At 47.5% G+C, this 11682-nt stretch overlaps 1 protein-coding gene across 1 annotated transcript; it reads right to left on the bottom strand.

The window, feature by feature from the left end:
* Nucleotides 1-6714: 6714 nt before the first annotated feature.
* CRYAA (crystallin alpha A) lies at nt 6715-9386 on the bottom strand. Its single transcript, XM_010227210.2, has 3 exons — nt 9198-9386; nt 8116-8238; nt 6715-7091 (listed from the first exon to the last, which is right to left on the bottom strand). The coding sequence occupies exons 1-3, from the start codon at nt 9384-9386 to the stop codon at nt 6882-6884; spliced, it is 522 nt and encodes a 173-aa protein (XP_010225512.1). The 3' UTR covers nt 6715-6881.
* Nucleotides 9387-11682: the final 2296 nt, after the last annotated feature.

Below are 11682 nucleotides of genomic sequence, written 5' to 3'. Positions count from 1 at the left end.
CACCCATGGAGACACACCATTTGACACCCCAAATACTTCTCCTTAAGCGCAAATAAGCAGGAAATTAGAATTCAGACCTTCCTTAGTCAGCTTTGAAAACTATTAAACTGGCTTCATGAATGGGCCCTAACAGCTCACCTCCAAGCTCTGACATGTTAGTATAAGTGTTTGCAGAGCCAAACGTTGCCTGGCCGTAGGCATGTGGAGCAGACGGGGGAATGAGCAAGGACCAAAAGTGACCTCTTTGTACAGGACATGCCTGTGTGCAGGGACAGCAGCAGAGAGGAAAAGGGCTTTCATAGGTGAGAGGGAGGCTTTGACTTTGACGGACTTTCCCATCAGAAAAAAAAAAAAAAAAAAGCAATGTTGCAATTAGCAGTTTGGAGGGCAGACAGCAGTTCATTAAGTCCTGTAGCAAGGGGTTGACATCACTCTGAGTGGGTGGAAGAAGGAGACAGTGTGAACGAAGCTGCTACTCAGCTTCCTTTTGAACACGTTGTCGAGGAAAGGAAAAAGAAGAACTGAAATAATTACTGCTGGGGGAAAAAAGAACTCTCTGGAGCAGCGTACAGGAGACGCTCAGAAAAAAATAACAAGTGACCTTTCAGTTTGGTGTTTCCTTCAAAGCAGGGAAGGTTTATTAAACCTCAAAGACATGGGGCTGCTGCCACCTCTTGGCAAACCTGGGGCTCCTGGGCACAAGGGCACTGGGAGCTACAAGAGCAGCCCTGGGTTCGGTGCTGGCACCTTCTCCAAACTAGCCCAAAAGCAGCTGCCCTGTGACAAGATGGCAGAGAAAGGAGAGCCTCAGTTCACCTGAGCATCAGGTCATGGCTAAGGTGCGAAGCCAGCATAGTTTGCTGAAGGAGCACGGGCAGGGTTTCTCCTCTTACCTGTCTTTTGCTTGCCTGCAGACCAAGGTGGGGACAGGTAGATAGAAAAAAAAAGTCATCAGCTCTTGTGTCTGATTTTGCAGATTTAGAATCCAATTGCTTGTTTATTTGCCTCTTTCTTTTCAATATGAAATGACATAAATTACATAAATTACATAAAAACATATAAATATATAAAATATATGTGAATATATTAAATAAACAAAAATATACATACCTAAAAAAATACAAATATATACAAATATATATATGAACATATAAAGGTCCTGGAAGACATAATCTCTGAATGTAACTGGATATAAGGTGCCAAAGAAATAAAATCACATATAAGCATGTGTTATTTCAGCCATGTAAAATTTTGTGTATAGCGGAATAGGTGCATGTTTGGACTTTGCTTTTTAACGATAACTTTGATGCCCTTAAAGCCATCGAATTGGAGCCTCAGGCATGCTGCACGCTGCTTCCTTTGGTAAAAGGCTAATGAAAAGACTGACCAGCTAGGAAACATTCACACTGCAAACCAAGCTTGGAGATGCCCTTCGCCACCAGGGATCCAGCTGCCAGCCTGTGGGTCCTTCCCCTAGGACACGCCAGCCTGTCCGCCCACCACGGCGTGTGTCTTGAGCACGAGCCCCTCCACGTGCTGCACCCAGGCCACGCACGGTCTCCCCAGCCCTGCACTATTGCATGGACCTAGTAATCATCCTAAAATTGTGCCAGCAAGAGGCAGCAGCACTCTCCGGGGATCGTGAGTGCTTTAAGGAGCAGAATTGCCACGCTGGTACCCAAGGACTTGCAGAGCTGTGTGCACCCCCAGGGGAGCGATTTCTTCCTCCCCAACCCCAGCAAACCCCATTGCCACATACTGGCCAGGGGCCCTTTGGCCTCCTCGCTGCTGTCGTCGTGGTTTGGCTAGAGCCGCTCTGTGCAGCGCTGGGATGGACGAGCAGGGCAAGGGCACAGCAGGATGCACTGCTGGCCCGTGTCCACCTCTCAGAAATCTCCTGTGCTAAAAGCCCCCTTCATCTACCGAGGCTTCCTGGCCAGCTTAATGCATCTCGTACTGCCATGTGCTCTGTAGCTCGTTAGAGGTGACAGTGTCACTGCCCAGCGTCCTTCAGGTGTGACAAGGCCAACAGGTGGTGGCACATGGCTGTCCCCAAGCCTGGAGTTGGTGGCTTGTGTTCCCTCCCCACCTTGTGGTGCCAGCCTAAGGCTTCTTGGGCTGTGCTGGTCTCCTGGCACCATCCCATGTCCTAGCACCTCCTCTGAGATGGAGCAGCGCCTCTATGCCACCGTGTCCCAGCACCTCCGTAAAAGAAAGAGCATTTTCCAATGAGTTCAAGGCAGGCCAGACCGTGGCCTTGGAGATAGGGAGCTGCCCAGACTTATCTCTTGAGCTTTGGTCAAGTTACGTCACTCCCTCGCCTTGCCTCCCCCTCTCCAATCAAGGTTTCATTTTTACCCCACTTACTTAACGCTGCTCTCTAAGATAAGCCACAAACAGTGTGATGGTGGCCAAGGCTCATGTTTTTTTTTTTTCCACTAAAGTGCCAGTTAATTGCAAGCTGATTGCCAGTCAATTAACCAGAGATCACAGAATCATAGAATGCTGAAGGTTGGAAGGGACCTCTGAAGATCATCTAGTCCAACCCCCCAGCACACGCAGGGTCACCTAGAGCACGTGGCACAGGTCTGCGTCCAAGCGGGTTTTGAAGATCTCCAGAGAAGGAGACTCCACAACCTCTCTGGGCAGCCTGTTCCAGGGCTCTGTCACCCTCACTGTTTAGAAATTTTTCCTTAGGTTCCTGTGGAACTTTCGATGCTTCAGTTTCTGGGCGTTTCCTCTAGTTCTGTCGGTGGCCACCAGTGAAAAGAGGCCAGCACCATCCTCCTCATTGCCTCCCTTGAGGTACTTATAGACAGTGATCAGGTCCCCTCTCAGCCTTCTCTTCTCCAGGCTGAACAGGCCCAGCTCCCTCAGCCTCTCCTCATAGGGCAGATGTTCCAGGCCCCTGATCATCCTTGTAGCCCTGCACTGGACTCTCTCCAGCAGCTCCACATCTCTCTTGTACTGTGGGGCCCAGAACTGGACACAATACTCCAGATGTGGCCTCACCAGGGCTGAGTAGATCTAATAGGATTTCTTCCCCCCTCTAGCCAGGCTGAATGCAGGCTGAATAGTGGATTTCCACTGGGAAAGGCCCCAGAGCTGGAGCAGGATCTGGGAATGGAGGGACTCAGGAGCTACCTCCTCTTCCCACGGGAGTGAGAAGCTCTCCAAGACAGTCCTGACAACAGATTATCCCAGAGGTGACAAGTCAGGGGTCGGGGGCAGAGCCTACATCAATGAGGTCTCCCTGACCAAATCTCTTCCGAATCACTGTGATTGATTGCCATAGCGATAAAATGGGACCGGGATGCAGGGTTGTGACCAGTATGTCACTGTGCTACACACTTTTGAGAAGCTACAGGGCTTTTAAGGTATTTCTGGAGTCCTTTGGTGCTGCCAATGAGCTAGCTGCTGTTTTTTAAAGCTCAGGAAGTAAAGAGCAGTGCTGCAAAGATCAAATCTTAATGACAATGCTGAGGAGATGAAGTTGATCATGATTTTATGCACCAGGTTTTCCTTTCTCTTTAAAGAAAAACAGTGGTGGTGGAGGGGTGGGGGGCTGAGTAGGACATCAGACTGTTCCCTCCTCCTCTCCAGCCAACATTTTCTAGTTTGCAGCTCAATCAGAAATCAAGACGTTCCAGAGTTAGTTTTCCATGCGACCCTCATTGCATCCATTCATCTCCCAGCCTCATACCCGGATTCCCGAGCTGCCCGGGTGCGAGCAGGGACGCAGGGAAGGGAGGCCTTTCGGCCGCAGCGTTTCGCCTGCCGGATCGCAGGACGCAGGAAAGGCTGCCACCCTGCGGGAGACGCGGCCTCACGAGGAGCCTGCTGGCTTTCCCTTGGGCCGCTTTGCTGCCAGGAGCAGCAGGACCAGGAAGGGCAGGGAGGAGACAAAAAGGATCCTCTCCTGCATCATCGGGGCCGCTGCAGACGGATGGATGTTCAGCAGGACTTGGCGGAGCTGGTCCCTAGCCAGGATTCTGGAAGAAAGAAGGAAGGAGGAAGCATGGGAGCAGATGTAGAATCCAAAGGTACCCTGAATTACAGGTGAACCCTGAGTTCCCCTGTAATCTTTGCCGCATTGAGGGCACAGAAGAGGAGGAAGGGATATCCTGCAGTGGCATGACCAGAAGCAATCTCTCATGTCTGAAACATTGAACTGAGATTTGGGAAAAGAGGGAGCATTTCTTTGCTCAGCCTCAGGTTGGCATGTATGACCCTTGGCCTTTTAATTCACCTGTTTGCCCCGCAGCTCCCCATTTATAAACAACAGGTGGGGATGGAGATTGTAAATGGGAAAACAAGGTGGTGCAGAACTTAATTTCCAGGCCACTGAGGTTGAACCATGTGAGTCTGAGTGGAAAAAAAAAAATTGAAATATTTTGAGTGACTCACTGACCCTACTAAGCACGGGGGCATTATTTTTAATCCCCAAGCACCAGAGAGCGGCCTCGCTGGGAGAGCGGGATGCATGGGAGGAGCAGGACATCTGTGCAGACAGGCAGCCCACTGGGCCAGTTCCTCCAGGGTCTGCCCCAAGGGCAGGCGCCCGCGTGTGGCTGCGGCGTCTGCAACAGGACGGGTCCGCGCTGCAGCGCAGGGCGATCACGGACAGGGTCGCTCCCACCCCTGCAGTGCCGCTGCTGTGCCCCAAACCTGCAGTCACTTCGTGTCTTTGAGACTTCGGTCTTTCGCCTGCCGGAGGGAAAAATGGGGCAAGCGCTTCAAATGTCGTTTCACGGCATGCTGCACCCTGCTCAGACACCTGCGGGTAACGTGTCTGCACAAATGTGATTTCTGCAGTGCGGGGAGACTAAAATATGCTTCCCTGTTCTGACATTCATGAGAGACTTAAAAGGGGCTCAACTTTTTTTCTTTTTTGGGGTGAGGGGAAGGCAAAATCTGCCAGTGCGTGGAGGGGAGGCGCTGGAGGGGGGGAAAGGCTGGAGCAGGAAAGAGCAGCTTTTGTTCAAATGACCTTTCCCAGCTCCTGGCTCTGTGGTAAGGGCTCCTTCCTGGTGCCAAATTGCTCTTTCCCCAAACACACTCATTCACACATTTCACCTGGAGATGCCAATTCAACAGACCACGCATTTTTTGTTTGTTTGTTTCTTTGATAGAAAGTTTAGGAATTGCCCAATAATTAATCATAGTGAAAATAGGTTTAAAATAGTATTAGAACCCATGGGGATTCCTCACTTTCCAATTTCCAGACAATAATACCTCTGCTCACACACACTCTTTGGATTTTGGCCTAGGTATGATTGTAGTAAGCAACATTTAGACCTGTAGCCTCCTTTCTCCAAGGGTGCGGAAATGTCCTCTTTCCAGGGAAGAGGGGACTTGTTTTTTTCGTTACCCTGTCTTATTTTGCAGGCGTGACCAAGGGGCTGAGGAAATGCCAGCTAAGATGAGCAGTCTGGGCTCCGTGTCTCTGCCTGGGGAAGCAGTGACTCTCCATCCTTTGGAGTCAATGTCCTTCTGCTCTGTCTCTCCGAAGTTCCACTTCAAGCCGAAGATCTCAAATGTGAAGATCTTCACCAAGAAGAAAAGAGCTCAGTGTCCATGCCGATTTTATTCGTGAGGTTACCAGACACTGATTCCGTGCTTGCCCAAAACATCCCTTATCACTGTCTCTTTGAAATGTCATTTGAGTCAAACATGAGTGCTGTAAATATATGTTCAAGCTTGAAAGACATGGATTTCACAACTGCAGGAAGAGTTAAAACCCATGCCCCCTCCCATCAAACAGCTTTAATCATTCACTTAGAATGAAATCCTTCACATCGTATTATAGAAGTGAGGCCTGCGTTGCCATCTCTGCTGATAAGATGAAAGTAAAAACTGGTGTGGATTGATTTTTGGAGGGGAGACAACAGGTATTTTTGTTTTGTTTGCAGGAATATAAAGGAAATGGCATATTGTCATTGCAAAATGCACTTCCAGTGGCAGAAAGTGCATCCTCCAAGCACTGAAAGGAACCATGCTAGCCTTTCAACCTCAGCAACCTTGGAAAGGAACAAATAAAACCCAAAAAGCCAATTGCATGTTTCCTATGCCTCTTTATTGGCTGCCGCTGACTGAGTTCTCAGGTTGAGTGCCAGATACCAGTAGAACAGATGGAGCTACAGTAGAAGTACAGCAAGAGTAAGAAAGATGGTGTGTTATGCACAAGCTGGGGAGAGCTTGGTAGGGATTTGAAGCCTCTGCACAGTGATGAGCCACCCTCTCTCCCCGAAGGGCCTACCAAGACATTGGAAAGACGTGCTTGTCCTTGCATCAGTTGTCCCTAAGGGAAATGACAGGGTAATGGTGTGAACAGATACACTTAAACACTTTGCTGAAAAAAATATATGTTGCAACCCTTGAACATAACATCTTGTTATTTGTCCTGTGGTTGTAAGGAACTCATGATACATTCATTGCACGTACACAGTATCTCAGGTATGGGGCTTGGTTTAGCTGTGTTGGTTCTTTACCGTAATCAGTTTGACTCTAACTGTGTGGGATAGAGCAAGTCTGTGGGGCTTTTCCCCTGCTCAAGCCTCACATCAAAACCTCGTGCATCGGGAGTCAGTGCTACTTATGCACCCCCTCCTATGTGATGGGTGTTACGGCCTACAGCACCAGGCAAAGACCCTCTCAGCAAGTACATCAGTTTGGCGGCACACATGATCCATGCCATCCCAGTAGCACAGCTTCAAAGTCCACCAGCTGCTCACCCAGCCCCTCATTCCATCCAAGAAAAAAATAAAAATGAAACAGAAAAAAAAAAAAGACCTCTAGATATTCACTGATATCTACACAACGGCTCTGGGGATGAGGCCTGCAGCTCGTGGCAGCCTGCGTACTTCAGCAGCAGGTTCAGCCTAAGAAGAAGGAGCAGAGGTGGGCTTCTCCTCCCGCGACACAGGGATGGGTCTCTCGCTGTGGCTGGGGTCCATGTTGGCCTGGACCTTGGGGCCGGAGAAGGTCAGCATGCCGTCGCTGGAGAGGGAGCAGGTGATGGCAGACTGGTCCACGTTGGAGGGCAGGCGGTACCGGCGGTGGAATTCGCGGGAGATGTAGCCGTGGTCGTCCTGAGAGGTATGGGAGGAAGCAGAAGGTAATTTGGTCAGGTATCTCCCATGGCATCACTTTATGCTTGCTCATACACTTGCCCTAACCAGCCAGGCCATCAGCATGGGGCTCCATGGAGTCATGAGATTTTACTGCAAACATCATCAGGCAAATACTACCATATTATTCTATTTTACAGTTTAGCAAGACCAGATCCTGTGTTGAATGGTGTCCCTGTGACACTCCTGAAGCCAAGAAAGCTGAGCAAACCAGCAGGGTAGAAATTTGGCCTCCTTATCCTACATGATCTGATCTGCACAGGCACAGGCTCCCTGCCACAGTCTCCAATTTCAAAGCATGTCTGAAGGCAAAGTTTAAAATTCAGAGAAGTAAGAAACAGTTTGTGTGTCAACCAAAGGATACAATCTTGTCTTGGCCCCTTTTCTTCAGCCTCTGTTTAATTAAGTTTCTGTAGTAACATGCTCAGAAAAAAAAAAGTTATATTAAAATATATATAGTGTTTTGGAGCTAGATCTTTGTTTGCCCAAAAAATGTATGAAAAGAATTAAACACCTGCTGGCATAATTTACTTTTCGACCCCCACAGATATTTCCACGACATGTGTGTTAAAGTTTCCAAGCCTGCGGCACTTGGCTGGTTTTATTTTGTTTGGTTTGGTTTTGCTTTTCTCTTCCAGATCAGTGCATGAAAACTCTGTTTTCACTAATGATCTGGCTTATGAAAACTCAGCCATGCTTTGGCAGAGCTAGATAATGTTCTTCTGGTCAGATGTTATTAGTGAACAATACAGATTGTCATCTGATGGTTATGGAAGATGACGATTTAAAATAAACAGAAAAGAACTGAGTTAGCCCATTGTCAGATAACAGGCTCATGCTCAGTCAGAACTGAGCACGCCAAAAACAGTCAATGAAGAATTCCTTCCTCTGATTTTTTTTATCCTTCAATTAAGGAACATGAGAATGAAAGGAAACAGGGCTTTGTTCCTCAGTTGCTTCATCTTCATTTGTTACCTCCACTTACCTGTCTTTCACTGTGCTTGCCATGGATTTCCACAAAGTCATCAATAATCTTCACACTTAGGTCTTCAGGAGAGAAGTGTTTTACATCCAGCATGATTGTAAATTTTTCCCGGTCAGATCTCACCTGAAATGAACATTGTTAAAACCCATAACCCAAGGTTTAAAAGTGGAGGCAGTGGCAGCACTGTGTGAGCTGGAAAGACAAGGAGCTGCAGTTGCGCAGTGTCCCAATTTTCCTTCCTGCAGCCACAGACCGGTTGGGTCACAGCCTGTAGGCATCTGCAGGAATCTCTCTGTGGTACACATCACTTCTTGTTGCTATTCCTTTGCAGCTCAACTGCACGTAGTAATCTGCCATTAAAGGTGCACTGGGCATTTTTGGGGGGCTCAACAGCAAGGGAAGATCAAAATCTGCTTAACGTTCTGGGACAGCATATACCTTGTCCTTTCAGCTTCTTTGTGGCTGTAGCTTTGTTGCTAGATTTTGGGAGGAAATCAGTGAGATGCAACTAGAAAGAGCACCAGTCTGTGAACTCACGCCAGGGCTTTTGACCACGACTCCAGCAACTAAATATCCCTTTTACATGCTGCCTGTGGAGAACTGCTCCTGAGTTGTCCAGGTCTGTGGGTTTGCAAAAAAAAAAATAAGCTCTTGAGGTAGATAAGGGGGAAGAGGTAGTTCCTGCTCATGCTCACCTGTGCCCATCCCAACACCAAGCTGTGCTTAAATTTGTTTATTCTGGAAGAAGCTTACTTCTTCCCCCAGCAAATGGAAGTTAGTTGTGTGGGCAATAACGCTGCTATAAGCCAAAAGTCTTTTAAGTCATAAGAAAATGACAGGAGTCAAATCATTTTCCATTTATTGAAGGGAAGCCTTCTCCTGAGCTAAGATTTCCTCCTGCGCCCAGGAGGGTCAGGTAGGCTGCGTTTTTGGCAGCAGGCTGGCAGTCTTCCTCACCCGTTCACATCAGAGTGCTAGAGGTTACGGACTACTTGCACTCTGGAAGGAGGCAGGTGGAGAGAAACGTGTGGAAATGTAAGGTAGGAAAGCATGGCAAAGAAGAGGAAGCCGAGAGCCCTTACCTCTGAAATGCCTGACTCCAGCACGCTGCGGAAGAGAGACTGCCTGTAGTAAGGGCTGATAGTGGAAGAGAACAGAGGCAGAAGATCGTACTCGAGGAGACCCTCTCCGAAAAACTGGTCGAACAAACGGCTTGGAATCAGGGGTCCCAGAGCCCGTTTGAACCAAGGGTGCTGGATGGTAATGTCCATGTTTGCTGCTGCTGTGTTTGCAATGGGAGAGAGCGAGGGCAGTGCAACCACTCGGAAGACAGCGATGCCTTTGCTGGACTGCACAGTGCAGCCCCAGAAAGGCTGCCTCTATATATACCGGTCTCACAGAATGAAGGCATTAGCAGGATTTCTCTGGAAAGACATGATCTCATGATGAAGGCAACATGGTCAGCAGAAATGCGGAGACTGACCTGAAAATGACAGTCTGGTTAGAATCAATGTCCAGTGTCCTGGACGGACACTGCCAGGCAGCAGCCGGCGATGCAAGGGGCAGGTACCTGGCCCAGAGGCACCCGCACATCCTCTGAAGAAACAGGCAGAATGGGACATTTCCAGTGAGATTTTCAAAGATTTGTGCGAAGGAGATCTGTTTCATGGGTCTCTGCAAGAAACCTGTGGCTTTCATTTGAATTTGCTTTTATCTTTCACTACTTGAAATGGAGACATGAAGTGTGTTTGAAATAAATGAAATAGATTCCTCTTCCAAAAGAAGGAAAAAGGAGGTTGATTCATATTGAAGAAGGGGAAACTTTTTTTTTGATACCTCTGACATTTAAGAGGGGCCAGTAGCAGTGACCCTGGCAGAGCAAGGAGGGAAGAAATATTAACGTATGATGCAGAATGTGAACACAGATTTCACGGAATGTAAATTTCTCACAAAAAATACTGTGCCAAAAGAAGGGACAACGAGCTTGTTCACTCTCCCATAGTAACATCTTCAAATGAGCTCTTGAGAATGCCTTTGTTTTGCTTAAGAAAGGATGGGGCAGATTTTTCAATCTCCCCCATGTCAGGACACAGATCCCACTCACAGGCACTTCTGGTTATGGCTGTTTTGCATTTCTGTTTCATTTAAGGGAGCCTGTAAGTGGTCTGAGTTGGATGGGGAAGGTTCACATGCCCATCCTGCTGCAGGAGCAGCTATCTCTAAGATGGGAAAAGACAGCAAGACTTGGCACAAGACTGTGGCAATCTCCTGGCTGCCATTTCCATTGGAGTTAGTTGTTAAAATACTAAATCTTGATGCTGTTCTGGACAGCAAAGAGAGAAATTAGGAGTCTTTCGCAGTATCGGCACCATTTACAGTCACCTGAGAGCAAGAAAGAAAGAGGAAAGGGCATCTTCAGAAGGCATGTCTGACCTGAGGGGCTGAAGCATCTTCTCATGGCACCAGGGACTGGAGATCCTGGCATTAGTCCTTCACTTAAATGCTGAGGAGAAATAGGAACAATGCAGGTCAGAGAAGCTAAATTCCAAAAAGGACTAAGGCCAAAAAAAAAAAAAAAGAGAGAAACAAAAAATAAATGAAAAAAAGAAATGTTAAGCTGAGCATTCCCTGGCATTTAGGTACTTTATACTTTTGGAATTTCCTTGGCCTTAATATGAACCATCCCCACACTATGCATGGAAGCAAACACTGAAAAGTAAGAACCAGAATTTTCCATAAGAGGAGGTCTCTGTAACCAAAAGCAGGAAGCTGAGTAGAAAGACACCAGCAAGGCAGTGGAAAATGCTAAGACAGACAGAGTTTTTATTCAGCATCTCTTACTTCCAGCAAAAGGCACTATGGTCTAGTCTTGCCTTTCAAGCACAAATGCTGTTCTAAAATCAGCTGCCAAACCTAGATTATTTCCTTCTCAGAAAAATACAGAGAAAAAGAGCACAACAGATAGATTTGCTCTCCAGTAGCCCAGTGCATTCAATCTCAATGCCCCAAATCATTAAAAAAAAAGAAAAAGAGAGAGAGGAGAAATAAAGAAGAATCATAAAGTGCTTCCAAGATTTTTATTGAAGAGGTCTATGAGGGCCATAGTCCCAGGACAGAAAACTCTTTTCAGTCGTCCAGTGCCAGAGACCTGATGGGATGTGTTTAACCACATGGTAACAGTGATCTGGTATCCGCAGAGTGAAAGGGGAGATTTAGGAATAGGTTCAAATTCTAAGCTGCTCACTGGAGCATATTAAGTAAATGATTTATTTTGCTGGTAGAGGAGCAGGTGGGAACCAGGATGTAATACAGAAAGTGAGATAGATTCAGTGTCACAGGAGTTAACAGCACTTGTACAGCATGGACTCAAGCCAGGCATCACATGTTGACAAGATAGATAGATCCCTGCAGTATTTTAGGAACATCTCCTCTGTGTTTTTCCAACTGAGGATTAGAAAGAGATGCAAGAGAGGGAGCCCAGGAGCACAAGGAGCAATGCACTCAATGGCAGGCCACTTTCTGGGTACCACCAAGTGCTTAAGAAACTGTGAAACCCTTATCTCACCT

This window comes from Tinamus guttatus, unplaced genomic scaffold (assembly GCF_059628265.1).
Source record: "Tinamus guttatus ecotype Peru unplaced genomic scaffold, ASM5962826v1 Tinamus_guttatus_pri_ptg000384l, whole genome shotgun sequence".
In the NCBI taxonomy this organism is placed as follows: domain Eukaryota; kingdom Metazoa; phylum Chordata; class Aves; order Tinamiformes; family Tinamidae; genus Tinamus; species Tinamus guttatus.
Note: the sequence above shows the minus strand (reverse complement) of the source record. Positions and strands in the feature narration are given on the sequence as shown.

Coding starts and splice junctions, on each gene's coding strand:
- CRYAA (XM_010227210.2), bottom strand. CDS start 9,386: ATGGACATTACCATCCAGCACCCTTGGTTCAAACGGGCTCTGGGACCC. Junction 8,239..9,197: donor TGGAGTCAGGCATTTCAGAG/GTAAGGGCTCTC, acceptor TGTTCATTTCAG/GTGAGATCTGACCGGGAAAA. Junction 7,092..8,115: donor GCAAGCACAGTGAAAGACAG/GTAAGTGGAGGT, acceptor CATACCTCTCAG/GACGACCACGGCTACATCTC.